The sequence below is a fragment of the Antennarius striatus genome, chromosome 16 (genome assembly GCF_040054535.1).
Source record: "Antennarius striatus isolate MH-2024 chromosome 16, ASM4005453v1, whole genome shotgun sequence".
NCBI lineage: Eukaryota > Metazoa > Chordata > Actinopteri > Lophiiformes > Antennariidae > Antennarius > Antennarius striatus.
The window spans coordinates 11794626-11808400 of NC_090791.1; the positions used below are offsets into that span (position 1 = coordinate 11794626).

The window sequence follows — 13775 nt, forward strand, 5'->3', positions numbered from 1 at the left end:
CTTTAAAAAAAAAAAAATTACAAAATTCTATTACTTTAATTTCTAATGCTGTCCACCGATAAAAGAGACCAAATGGTAACGTTTCCAAAGCCTCGAAATAAGTCTGCTGCAGCTTTTTGTTCCTTGCACCATGCGTCTGTTTTCTATAGCTGGCCCAGAGAATGCCTGCTCGGTACTGCAGAGTATCACGCTGCTTCTGTATTGTAACTGTGGGCCTCCCCACAGCAGTGGCCCACATGGGAAAGCAGGCCAGGCGGTGGGATAAACCAATTACCCCCCAGTCTGGGTGGACTCCTGCCTGTGCACCAAGTTGCATGTCCAGGCTGAGCCCTCCCAGGATCCTTCCCCATGAGAGCCTGCTGGAATTCCCAGACACTGGAATTGTGTGATCTCAAAAGCCAGCAGAGAGGCTATACTTTGATTGGAAACCTGACATGGTGGCCCCTCGGAACAACACTGAGGGAGGAGACTTCAAACTGGGCTTCTGCACAATAGAAAGAAAGTTGTGGAAAACTACATTTTGGCCATCATTTATTAAATTAAAATCTTTGAAGCATATCTCGGATACAAAAACATTGCTGATTACAAATAGAAAGTGTTTGTCTTACGACCAGTGAGTTTTAAAAATCGATGCAAATTTTTCCTTTTAAAATTGATTTACATAAAGATTAAAAAGATTTTTTTTTTAAAAGAAGACATGTATATACGTATTATACAAGCACGAATTGAGTGAGAGTAAGATGACCTCCCCTCTGCTGCTGCTTCGGCTTCATGCGCCCTGATGGTTTCTAGATGACAGCAGCCCTGACAATGGTCATTCTATCTGCTAGAGGCCTTGTCACTGCGGGGCTATTGTGTGGGCCCCATTCACCACACAGTCATTTACACTTTCATTGGGAACTATTTAAGTCCCCATAAAAAGTTCAACACACCAATTTGTGAGCTGTGCTCAGCCAGGGAGAAGTGTGGAATAGGCTAAGAAGGCAAAGGCTTTAAAAGTCAATTAATTGTTCCCTTTTTCTGGGAGGGGCTGAGGGGGTGTATCCCCAGGCTCTGGGGCCTCACATCTGTCCATTTGTCTTCTCGGGATGTGATGCGGTGGATACATAGCTCAAAAGAAACATCCAATTCAGGCCTCTCAGAACTTTGTCCATCTGAGGGGATTTTGTATTTCACTTTATGGTACAGCTATCCTACTATACATTATATTATATCCTATAATAATTTCCGTGGCGGAACCTGCTTAAGGGATTAATAAAGTTACCTACCTACCTATAAGAACAGAGACGCAGAAGGAGAAGGGACAAGATACTTTTGTCGGACTCTTCAGCTCGGAATTTCTATCGAAAAAGATGAGATTTTCCAACATTTGGAGTGAAATAGGGATGTAAGGTCACTTAACTAAACCTTTGAGTATTTAATACACTCTTAAAGAAGTGCTGTCACTTCTAAACACCTCATTAGACACAAATACGCTCACGGGAGCGGAATTTCAGATATGTATCTGGAAATAATGAAGCAATGTTTGCTCTAGTTAATTTTTTTCTTCCTTGTGGTGAGTTATAATTTCACCTGACAATAAAGAGACGGAGAGATTGCAGAGCTGATTTTCTTATAATATCAAACCAAAGCTTGGTTATATGACATTTGACTAATCTCTCTTTTTTTTAAAAAACAAATAAATATCCAGTTTTCAAAAAATGCCAACTGCTTTGATTATCACAGAAGATTTATTCTTATGATAATTGCAATTAATCCTCGTGCAAAAACATTTAAATTGTAGGTCATCTGTAGAACCCACGACACGCAAAGCAAATAAAAATATAAAATGTTATGTATGCAAACCTATTCAGTAAAAGAGACCCGTACATTACAAGTAGTGACCCTTTCCAGCCTCACCTTCCACAGTCATTACAGATCCAGCCAAGTGAACAATGGTGGATGCTGGGAGAAACACAAAGACGGAGCAGGACTCTCTCAGGACCGAGGGCAGTGGTGGAGCACAGACAAAGGCCGGCTCTCTCTGAGCCTCAGCTCAGACGACCCTGCTGTTTGCCCCTCCCTGCTTCTTCCTAATGTGCCTTTTAACCATCAATTCAACATCTCCATCCCCGCTGGTGATGCTGGATGCCACCTAACTGGCACATGAAAGCATTACAGGGACCCCACAGTGCCAGCACATTGGTGTACAGGGAACGGTAGACCTCAGGGGTGCTACAACACACTTCCTCAGTCCAGAGGGAAGTCACAGGAATTCCGACGTGCTGCCCAGGCAGCCTGGTAGACAGACAGGAAGTGTTTGTACCGCGGAGCACACCCTAACCAAGCCTCCCCAAAGTGTTCTGAGCCCGTGAAGAGGAACTCGCCATCCCCGGGCTTCACATGGCACTGCAGGAGTGTGAGGATCTGTCCATGCCAAGAGGAGCCGGGCTGAGATGATGCAGAGCCGACTGCTTGTGGTTCAAACACTCCACTGCGCTGCCAGTACATCCTGGATGCTGATACCTCCACCGTGGATGTCTGACGTATAGTATTATGGGAGACATTCCTGATGGAGCCTCGGATTACTGGGAAAAAAAGGAGGAAAACTGTGTCACTCCAAGAAAAGTCAAATAAAAATTAAACAAATCCTGCTGGTTTCCTTCATGTTCTTTTTTTTGTCTTTCTCCTTCAGCCACCTAATCATTCACTGCAAAATCATTTCCCTTTTGCTAAAATAGATGAAGTTGCTCTAATTGTCTCCTTAATGCGATGTACAACAGTGTTTTTTATGTTCTTTAGAATCAGTTTTTATGGTTTTCCGGATTTGGTTGGGGTTTTCCAACTTGCAACTTCTTCTTAAATTGCACAAATCTTGTCAAATCACTGTGGTTGTTTTCTTATTTTGCCCCATCTCTTTGTACATATCGGTATATTTTAGTATGATTGTGGAGATTTTTTTCTTTGTAGACTAAACTTTTTGTGTACTCACCAAAGTCACTGCTGCAGATGGCCATGAGGAGCTCTGTGTCACTGCAGGGTCTGCATGAAGCTGTGGAAGAAAATCAGCAGACATTCAGGAGTTAGTTATTTGCCATGCACCACTGTGACATTTAAGACAATGAAACCCTGAAGCTTATCATTTTGTAGGGACTCATTTTCTTTTTCCCCCCACATCTTTCTGTCAGACATGGAGACCCTCTCTGACTGATATTGACTGATGGATGGGAGTCACGTCTCCTCCAAACACTTCACTGACTTAAAATCTGACACATACCAGTTCCATTCCTGAAGGAGTGGAGAAACCATGGCTTAATCAACGGAATGCTGTTCTTTAAAGTGTTAACCTCCAGATTTCAAAAAAACAAAAAAACAAAAACCCTCACTCATCTTGACCCCTTGCTTGACTCCTTTTGTATCTATCTAATTGATTGCCCCAGTGCCCACTGGGGGCTGCAGGAGTCAAAATATCCTAGCAATGCAGAAAAGATGAACCAGAAGCTGTCTATTATATAGACACAATGACATCATCGCACTGGGACTGGCCCGCACACATGGATAAATGCTAATAAAACAGGCATCACAATGAAAAGGCATGTTTGGAATCTGTGAAGTATTTGCTCTCTCAATTTAGAAGACTTGGATCGGTGCCCTTCTGCCGGCCTGTGGTCTACTGCTTTATCCCCCGATGGAAACCAGACTACCTCCAGACAAAACAAAGAGTGACCAGCAGCTGCATGCTCCAGTCATCAGGACCAGCTCTGTAATTGAACAGCTGCTAGCATTTTTTAGGAATTTGGACTGGTTTGTCCCTCAGTCTCCAAAGGACGGCTTTATATTTGTACTACAGAGCTGTTGCCGCCTTAAGGGCTTATAATGGCTCATGATCTGGCACTAATTTACTTATAAATCATAAATAATCTAATTAATTGATGTTTTTATGTTACATTAAGCAACACTGATTTGAATTAATAAATCATTAATAAACATTGATACATGGATTTTTCTTCTGAGCCTCTTCAAACCAATGGGAATTTTAAAAAATATTGTTTTACTGAGGGATTACAACTTTTAATATTTTAATTATTTAATAACAACCACTCATGTAATTTGGTTGTATAAAAGCATGAATAAGATTTATGATAAGGAATCACCCTGAATCCCCGTTTGGCCCAAGCTGGGTGGAGCACTTCTGTTAGCCAGCAGCTCATATCTGAAGCCCATCATTGTTCTGCTCCAGGCTCCATCCCTTTTCGGGCTGGACTGGAGGTAGATGGCGGGCCATGGTGGACCATCTGCCCGGAAACAGAACACCTGCTGCCCGGGGGGTCCGCCGTCCGTCACCAGCAGCTCCAGCTCCCCGGCCCGTTCGATGAACACGCTGACTCCTCTGAAGGAAGGGGACGGTTTGATGCAGATGATGTTGGGTCGGGTGGAGGAGAGGTTGGGTCTCAGAACCACCCGGAGAGCATGGCCCGGGGTCATCCACCTCACCAGCCCGTCCGTGCACCGCAGCCGCACCTGCAGGACGATCCTGGAATTCACGCCAGCCTCCAAACCCCTGGATGGAGCAGGGGAAAGCCCAGATTTACTATCAATAACTACTGATTGATCCTAATTAACATATCAATGCTTAGGAGATCATTTGATAATATGGGTCAGGAATAATGAACCAATGAAATATTTACGGCGCAGGTTGCAAAGATCCAGATTTTAAAAAATTTGTTTTGCAGGGTGGAATCTTACCAATGAATAAATTAATATGCTTCCTAAAAAGGATAATTATGAAGATAAAAGTCATTTACAACAGAAATAAATCTTCAATCAAGGCTGCAACTATGAGTGTTACAGAGATTAATGAAGCCCATAGCGACTCACACAAATAACACGAGTTGCCTTTCAAACCATGTGTTTTCCTTTCACAAGTGCATTTAACTTCCTCTCTTTTTAAAATGATGTCATCTTAAAAAAAAGTGAGAGAAGTGCCTCACCTCCCCGTCCAGTCGCACAGATCAGCGGTGCAGCTCCGGATTTGAAGACCCAGAATATAAATGAACAGAAACGCGTTTGGTGACATCTAAACCACACGGAGATGAAACCCCGGAGAAAACAGCGAGCATGACTGGAGAGAGACTGAGAGACGGTCCAGCCTCACCGAGCCTCTCTCTCTCTCTCTCTCTCTCTCTCTCTCTCTCTCTCTCTCTCTCTCTCTCTCTCTCTCTCTCTCTCTCTCTCTCTCTCTCTCTCTCTCTCTCTCTCTCTCTCTCTCACACACACACACACACACACACACACACACACACACACACACACACACACACACACACACACACACGCAGACGCATACACACACAGAGAGAAACAGACAGAGAGAGAGAGAGAGAGAAAGAGAGAGAGAGAAAGAGAGGGGGGGGATAATTGAAGTTAGGGACAAACAAATGGGAGAGAGACATAAGAAGACCGATGCAGAGAGAATCGGTTTTGATCTCTTTGTAACACTTGGACCATCTGTTTACATGAAAACGACTTTCCGCTCAATAATTCATTGACTTCAGAGAGTTTTTATGTCACTAAACTCAAACCAATCAGTTAAGACAGGCTAAACCTTCGTCGTTTTTTATATCCTGGATCCCCCCCCCCCCCCATCTCACTGACAGGAAATGCCATGAATGAAAGGCCACAGCTGAGTGAAAAAATATAAATCTGTCCTCTAAAAGTAAATAAATCTCGGGCCAAACTTTAGATCGGTGATTCTCCTGTAAGTGCAGTTCATCTGGCATAAATAATTTCAGGGGAACAAATATAAAAGCTTGTGCGTTTCTGCGCTGGAGCTTCATCTGGTGGCGGGGTGACGCACCGCACGACGCATTTCTGCAAGGACGGCGCACCGTGGAGCTGGCTGGCTCCCACTAATCATTAATCTTGATGTTGCAACTAGAGGCGCTCCTCTGCATTTTAACCTTGTGTGAAAATAATTTGGCACTGCTTCAAGGCGTTGCTCATGGCGACATCTTGTGGAGGTACAACTCCACGGACCGTGAACCAGACAGGCCGACCTGCTGTTTCCGTGTGCGTTCGGATCTACGCGGGCCTCCGGGCAGCTCCGCGTCAGAGGCAGCTTGATGGCTAAGTGGAAGAGTCAATTACACACATGTGGAGAATTTAGCCAGATGTTGTCTTAGCTGCAGGGAAAGTCTTTGTTGAAGTTTGGAATCCGCCCACGCGTGTCGCCACAAACTTTTGAAAACATGCGCACCATCACAGAATGTTCAGAATGGGATGTTGCTGAGGTGAAAATGAAATAAGAAATAAATAAGAAAAAGCAGACAGTGATGCGTTGTGTTTTTCCTCATCGATTTTGTTCTGACTAGAATATTTCTAAAATAAATAAATATAACACAAACGCTGTGGATAACTGTGAATGATTTTTTTACACCGGATCATAAAGAACGTGTCAACGCACAAACATCGGATTGTTACGTCCAGCTTGGACTCAAAGGAAACTGTAGAACCACTGTGGATCGAGGGGATGAGAGCTGTGGGTCCATGCTCGCCACTTTGAATCAAGATCCACGCTTGAATAAAGAAACGTTGTAATTCATTCATCGTGACGCGGGATCCGTCTGTGGGTCAGTCGCTCTCCTGTCCTCCCAGCCGTCAAAAAGCGCAGCTCGAATGATTTATATGGTTGGATTGAAACCAGAACACTTGGTTTTATCTTGAAGGCCTTGACGTTCACTTCAGAATTCTTTCCGTCTGCACCACGAGAATGAAAAAGAAATAGCTGATACACAGTAGTTTCCCTGAAAATGAGGTTTAAGACATATTGTCGTCCTCATCATGGGATGAATTGGCTTCTGAGAACTATTTATTCAAACATTTATTGCAGATCTGTATCCATTTTTTTGATAAGACTCTTTTTGTTAGAGCAGAACCGATGAAAATGTGTTGTGCGTTAGGAGAACCAATAACCATATAAACTAAATCTGACTGTACATGTCGACATGTTTGACCCCCCCATTAAAAAAGAACACTTTTAGAATTATAAGTTGTTTATTAAGTTTTATCAAGTATTATCGATCTTTATTTTTTAAGTACACTTTAGACCCCGTAAAGACTCCGGCGCTTTCTTTTAAAACTCAGGGATTATTTAAATCTTCCAAACACGTTGGATTGGATTTTTTTTTTACCCGATTCCATTTCCTACAGACATTTTAATAATAATAATGTTGAAAAGAATAAAACGACCATCTCGTCGGATCATCCTTAAATTTGTGACAATAGAAGTTAAAATTGTAATAAGCCACGGACGGAAATTTCTACAAAGAAATAAAAAATTCTAACTTTATGATATTGCTTTATTTTCAACACTGACAAAAACAAACTAATAGTTTCATAATGATTTGACTGAACAGTTTTCTTTATTTATAAGGATGATAATCGAGGTGACGGCAGTGACGGTGACACTCTCCTCAGACTCTCAACGTCACGTTCACTTTTAATTTTCTGAGCCAAGTATTAAATATTTGAATTTACAAGTCTTAAAGTTACATAGAAAAAATATAGTATTACGGTAAGCACGTTAGTTATAGATTGTTAAACAATTATGTATGAGCATATAAGAGCATGAGCATCCTCTGATCTCCATACTCATCTCTTCCCTCTGAAGAAGCCTTTGTCCGTGCTACTCTCTCTCACTGTGACTGTCAAGAAGTTCGTGGTGACGTCAGTGACCGTCACCGTGTCCACGTTGGTGAAACAGGGGGTCCAGGATAAGGAGGAATCCTGGATAGCTGCAGGTCCGGGACGGAACTCATCCATCTGGGGCCTCAGATACTCAGTGGAGAACTTGGGCTGAGAAACGGACATCACGCACCGAGTCCTTTGTGCACTTGTGCGCGCATCTGAACTGAACGCGCAGCTGTAGGCCAGTCCCGATTCCCCCATGCGTCTCTGTTCACTGTGGGATTTGGGGCTGATCGTCGTCTCCTCCTGAAACCTCTTGGTCAGCTGGACGAGGCTGTGGTCTGACGTCTCCCCGTGATGATGCAAGCGCATTTTGTTCACACCCTGTGACCCCGGCTCCTCCAGCAGCTTGCTCCGTTTGGCGTAGGGCTCCGCTGCGCCGCCTCCATCTATTTTATCGTAATGTAAGCGCAGCTTCGGTTTGCGTCCCCTCTTTTTTGGGAGCCGTGTGGATTCCTGGAGCGTCAGGGCGGCTGGTGGAGTCGGCCTCGGCCTCCTCTCGGGCTCCAGCGAGTGGACGTGGACACTTTCCCCTCTGTTGATCGCGCTTGGCGGGAAAATAGTGGGAACCACGGCGCGTAAACCCTCCCGAGCCCTCGGTGTTATGACAGGCTCTGGGATGGGATAGGAAACCTGGATCCCCCTCGGGGCCTCTCCTCTAAAGTCATACGTCTTTTCGTTGGCTTTGGCTTTGGCCTAAGGACGGAGCAAATACAGTTTATGAGGTTTCTCTAAGATGGAATTCTTTGGTCTCTGCAGGAAATTTAGGAGTTTAAGCAGCTGTATGTCGGATAAAAAAGATATGACGGATACATAAAAACTGGACTAAACCTCACCAAATATGATGGGATTTTCTTTTCCCCAAAGGCGACATAATGAATTGTTAATCAGACATATACGCATAAATATAAATATATTCAGTCACCTTCAAGAGAAATGTCTCGGGTTTTGGTCCCCTCTTCTTCGGCCCGAACAGCTCTCTTTCACGCTCCCTGAATAAAAAAAAACCCCCAACCACAACAGAAAGTTCAACAAAACAGATTTAATTAAATATTGTATGTACTAGGGTGATTAAATATTATAAATTATATTGTTTATGAGTGGCTTTGAATACAAAAAGTTATATTTTATTTATTTAAAAAGTTTCTGAATGAAGCAGAAAACGTGTTTGTGAGGGGAAAATTGCTTTACTGGTTGGAAATATTTTAACTGGAAACGGAAACGCTGTCAACTGTTACATCTTTTACGGGGAAAATTGATTGTTAAAAGCTGGAATCCACCGTAAAGGACCTATTTTCCAGTAGCGCGTAGTGCGCGGTGCCATCCGGGCTGCAGAGAGAGGCCTACTGTCAAACCCTCACCTCTCCTCGAAGGCAGCGAAGAGACGTGCATCCAGAATGTTTTCCTCCGGCTCCCATGTGCTGTACCTTCATCACAAACACGGAGAGGAAGATGAGTTTGTGACCACGGAGTGAGCGGGTCACACGTGGGAGAGTGCACACCGGCCGATCACACTTTAATCTAGGCGATCTTCGCTGCCTGCGCTGCAATTAGAGACTACGGTAGCGGACGGTGACGCACGGTGAACCCAGCCATTGCTAACGCTACGCTGTGGGCTTGGAATGCCTCCCAGCGGCCTGCAGCTCAGATGCTACAACTCCTGACTGCTGCACACGCAACACCAGACATTCAATAAACACCCCAACAGCGCACAGAGAAGATAAAACAAACATCCACCCGTTGAATAACGAAGGCGCTGGTGGTGCAGTTGTGCGAGCGGCCAGGATGGAGCGCTGTCCACAGCCTCGGCTATTATACTCACTTCTGAGACCAGCCCTTCCATTTCACCAGATATTCCCAGCGACCCTGTAAAAACAACAGATTCAGGTTAATAGAAGGCTGCCAGTCGGCGCTTCACAAATATTAGTTGCGTAATGCGTGTAGATTTAAGCGCATGGGTGAAGAAACGTGGCGAATACCCGTCGGATTCGCCGTTTAATGATGGACTCGGCTGCGAAGACGCTCTCGCCGACAGCCGACAGCTCCATGTTTGACCATGCACCTCGTTTATTTCTGTCCCTTTTAATATTTTTGCCTTCCCTGTGTCCTCTTCGGGTTGTTTAATTCCGCACATCCCATAATACGTGATCTGAAGAGGACGTCATCACGTCTTTTTCTGTTGCCAGGCACCGCAGTCGAGGGGGACGGATCGCGGTGTAGCGCATTGGCTCGGTTGTTGCTACGTGCTGCGGGTCTCTGAGTGGAGGGGAGGAGTTCCTCCGCTCCGGCTGCTCCAGAGGAAGGTCCGTCACGACGCACACCCAGAGGCGAACCCGAGTGGAACCACGCAGTCCTGGGGTCCCGAGTGTCCAGAGAAAAATAGAAAAATAGGATTTCACAAACGTTTTTAAAAGGCAAAATGTAAATTGGGTCTAACAGAATAATAATTAATTAATAGAAGGTTACACCTTCACGCACACGTTTCACGTTTTGTTTTGTTTTTTAGATCATGCACCTGCAAGTCGAAGTGTAACTCTATATAATGACCTCTGACTCTAAAATAGTGAACGGTTCTGGTATTAAATTAAGTAAAACCCACACAGACGGAATACCTAACATTAAAACTTAAAACGTATAAAATGGAGCCATGGTTCAAAAGAGGTAGTCTGTACCAGATCGAATCTTATAGGTTCAAAGTATCATGACTGATGATTTAATTTGTTTCATAAAAGATGTGGTGTGATCCAATTATAAGCATAATTTCATCAGCCCATGTAAAACCATCCTAAAGTAAGTGAACTTTTAGATTTAACATTTTACCCAAACGCTTTTGACCCGACGACTTGATTAAAAACTATGTAGTGTGTGTGTGCCCGCGCGCGCGCACACACACACACACACACACATAAACACACACTCATTTTATATATATATATATATATATATATATATATATATCTTCTTTGTCAATTACAGCTGTTGGCGCTGCATTTTTTAAGATATACAAAATGACACGGAGAAATAAAGGTGGTCCAGAACGACGGCTTTTAACTGATTTCTCAGATTTAATATGAGTTTATTCAAGAAGCACCTTTATTTGCTTTGCTTAAAGTCACCCATGGGGAAATTTCAATTTACATTCAAATGGTGAAGTTTTGCGACATTTTAAAAACGTGTGTAAATTTACTGAACTGGCTCTGGTTTGCGTTAAAGAAAAAAAAGAGAACAAACAGAAGAAGGTTTTTGAATCCTTAAACTAAAGATGTGAATTGTGTTTGTGTGTGTATGTATCTATGTGAGTGTGTGTGTGTGTGTGTGTGTGCGTGTGTGTGTGTGTGTGTGTGTCTGTGTGTGTGTGTGTGTGTGTTTTTTTAACGACATATACATAGATATTATACTAACAATAAGTATTAGTTAAGAAATTATAAAATTTATTCTCATTATCATTATCATTATTATCATTATTATTATTATTATTATTATTATTATTATTATTATTATTATTATTATTATTATTATTATTATTGACCCAGTGCTGATGATAGCAATCATTCGGAATTTAAGTAACACGAATGAATAATAAACGAACAAAAGGAGGCGCGGAGCTGTAACTTATTTCTGGAGGCCTTCGGTGACATTCATTTGCTCTTCTCTTTAAATAATGAATGATAATAAAAGAACACGATTTGAGCACACAAACTTCTCTTTTCCTTGCAGTCTTCATGCTCACCAAAGCCTCTGAATCATCTGCATCATGCTTAGATTCGCTTAGAAATTTGGAAGATAATGAAATTATTATCACAACAGATGCAGTCAACGTCGGACTTTGGCGCAAAACGGGAACGTATTACATCACAATTTCATCTTTTATTTTCTTCCACATTTTTTGCTCTTTCTCTTCTTTAATTGGTCTCTTTGAACCGAAACCCTAAAAGAGCTTCAACCTACAGGCCCGCAGGACTTTAATCAATGGATGTCACTGCAGAACACACCTTGATGGTGAGAGGACTCAAGTGTCTGCGGGCCGCAAATTTCCGTTGATCACTAAATTATTTGACCGCTGTCTTGACTTTAACAGATATAATTGCTATCGCACCTAATTTTTGACGTCAAAACAGAAATAATATGATATTTGCCACGGATTTATCATCCATTTCTGATCTTGCTGACAAATTCTAGCTGCAAACGCATTTCTCTCCGACATGCCACGCATTAAGCAGTAAATCCCGTCACATCCTGACTTTATTCTTATTTTTAATGTCGCACATGAGAATAAATTTCAAGGATCTTTGGAGAGCTGTGTGTTTAATGGATGTTGTATTCGCGCTGCAGATGCGCGAATTGAAATCGCAACGCGCGCAGAGCGTCGTTCTGATGCGCGGGAAGGTGCGGCAGCGCTCCTGTTAACAGATGAAATATTTGCAGCTATCTGTTTAAAATTTTTCCCGCTGTGGAGGAGACAAAGGCGGGTGCGCCGCGGACAAAAGATGCGTTGTAGCTGCCGTCGAAATATGAACCACCATTTTGATAGTCAAAGCCTGTAGACCGACATTTCCTGTCGGTAGTGGAATGGCTTTAGCGCGCACGGTTTGTGTTCAAAGAGAAAGACGCCTGGTGCGGCTGTGAGGAGGCGGACAGCCCCGCGCAGCGTTCCTCTCCATATTTGGCTCTGAGGCGATGAAAAGTGAGTCTGCAGGAGCCGCAATGGCGACAGCCGCACATGAATAAACAGTGCTGGCTCTGTGAGAACATTATTGGCTCTCTGGTTTCTTGGGCAATTGCTGCACACAGCTCGATGTTCGCTGTCCTACTTACGGGGCGACATTTTCTGCTGAATGTAGTTCAAACGGGGAAAAAAAAAAAAAAAAAACCTGAAGCGAGAAAACGCGCGGCTTTGACCCGCACGTTACTCCGTAGTTTATTTCAGCGCGCAACGAATTAAAAAAAGCATCTTTGACAGCAGCCTGATGGACCCGCAGCACCAGCTCTCATTTCTGTCTTGCTATTTTGGGTTTAAAAGTTAATATCATTAGTATTTGACAGCTCAGAGAAGATGAAGATATTATTTAGAATATTTGTGCGGTCTATTTGGGGGGGAAAAGAAAAGTGAAGTCACAATTAATGTGTGAATTTAAATTGTATTTTATATGTAGATTGCTGATTTCCTGAGCCGTGGGCCCCCGTCGGGTCACCCTGGACCTGGAGGTTACACTTGATCCCGCTGACTGGATCCTGAGGCTGCTCTGTGTGCTGAAGATGAAACTGAGAATGAACGGGCCGCTGGTGGCTGCGATGATAAAGGGGGAATGTGAAACATCACACTTGCTCTATAAATATGACCCCCCCCCTCCCTCCACCGCTCAACGATGTTTCAGTTTCCTGCTGGTGCACGACTGACTCAAATAGTTGATTCAACGCCATGAAAGGCCTGCAGAAATACAGCGTTCATGTACAGGATCCTGAATATGGACAGAGAGAGAAGAAGGGCGCTGTGTGCGTGTATTTATTCATCAGCTCAAGAGGAGCCAATTATGCTTAGGGCCTGAAATTGTGCGCCATGTGTGTCTGTGGCTGCAGTTTCACTCGCTTCTAATAATTAATCAAAAGTTGTGGTGTTTCTGCATTTTTCAGAATTGATTTCCACCAAACATCGACTGTATAACTTATTTGAGAATTTATTCATTTGTACACACTTTAAATCATATATACCAGATCCCAGAGAAGGAGGAAAGAGAATGTGACAGACATAAGGGCTGAAAATCAGTCACTGAGGGATTTCTTGTTAAATTCTTGGTTGGTGTGAGATCCGTGTGTCTGCTGTCTTTAGTAACATACAAGACACAAAAAGCTGAAAATCATTTGCTGAAATTAATTTTCCTTGATCTTTTATGTACTTCTCTGCTGGAAACAATTTGAAAAAAAAGAAAAGATTTATAGACAATAAAATCCAGATGTTTCAGAGAAAAGTGTTTCTTGTTCAACAAATTGGTGAAAATGCTGGGAAACTGTCCTGTGCTTCACTAAGATTCATCAGATAACCTGTCAATAAC

The 13775-nt window shown here is 43.1% G+C and overlaps 2 protein-coding genes across 3 annotated transcripts; both read right to left on the minus strand.

Moving 5' to 3' along the window:
- Window positions 1–1752: 1752 nt before the first annotated feature.
- Window positions 1753–5107, minus strand: LOC137610072 (meteorin-like protein). 2 transcript variants are annotated; one of them, XM_068337505.1, is made up of 4 exons: window positions 4971–5107; window positions 4134–4540; window positions 2972–3031; window positions 1753–2567 (listed from the first exon to the last, which is right to left on the minus strand). In XM_068337505.1, the coding sequence occupies exons 1-4, from the start codon at window positions 5054–5056 to the stop codon at window positions 2230–2232; spliced, it is 891 nt and encodes a 296-aa protein (XP_068193606.1). In that variant the 5' UTR covers window positions 5057–5107; the 3' UTR covers window positions 1753–2229. The 2 variants fall into 2 exon arrangements, with proteins under 2 accessions (XP_068193606.1, XP_068193607.1); XM_068337506.1 differs by having other exon boundaries at window positions 4134–4500; window positions 4971–5082.
- Window positions 5108–7076: 1969 nt separating this feature from the next.
- Window positions 7077–9966, minus strand: cbx8a (chromobox homolog 8a (Pc class homolog, Drosophila)). Its single transcript, XM_068337006.1, has 5 exons — window positions 9705–9966; window positions 9548–9591; window positions 9087–9152; window positions 8651–8717; window positions 7077–8421 (listed from the first exon to the last, which is right to left on the minus strand). The coding sequence occupies exons 1-5, from the start codon at window positions 9771–9773 to the stop codon at window positions 7630–7632; spliced, it is 1038 nt and encodes a 345-aa protein (XP_068193107.1). The 5' UTR covers window positions 9774–9966; the 3' UTR covers window positions 7077–7629.
- Window positions 9967–13775: the final 3809 nt, after the last annotated feature.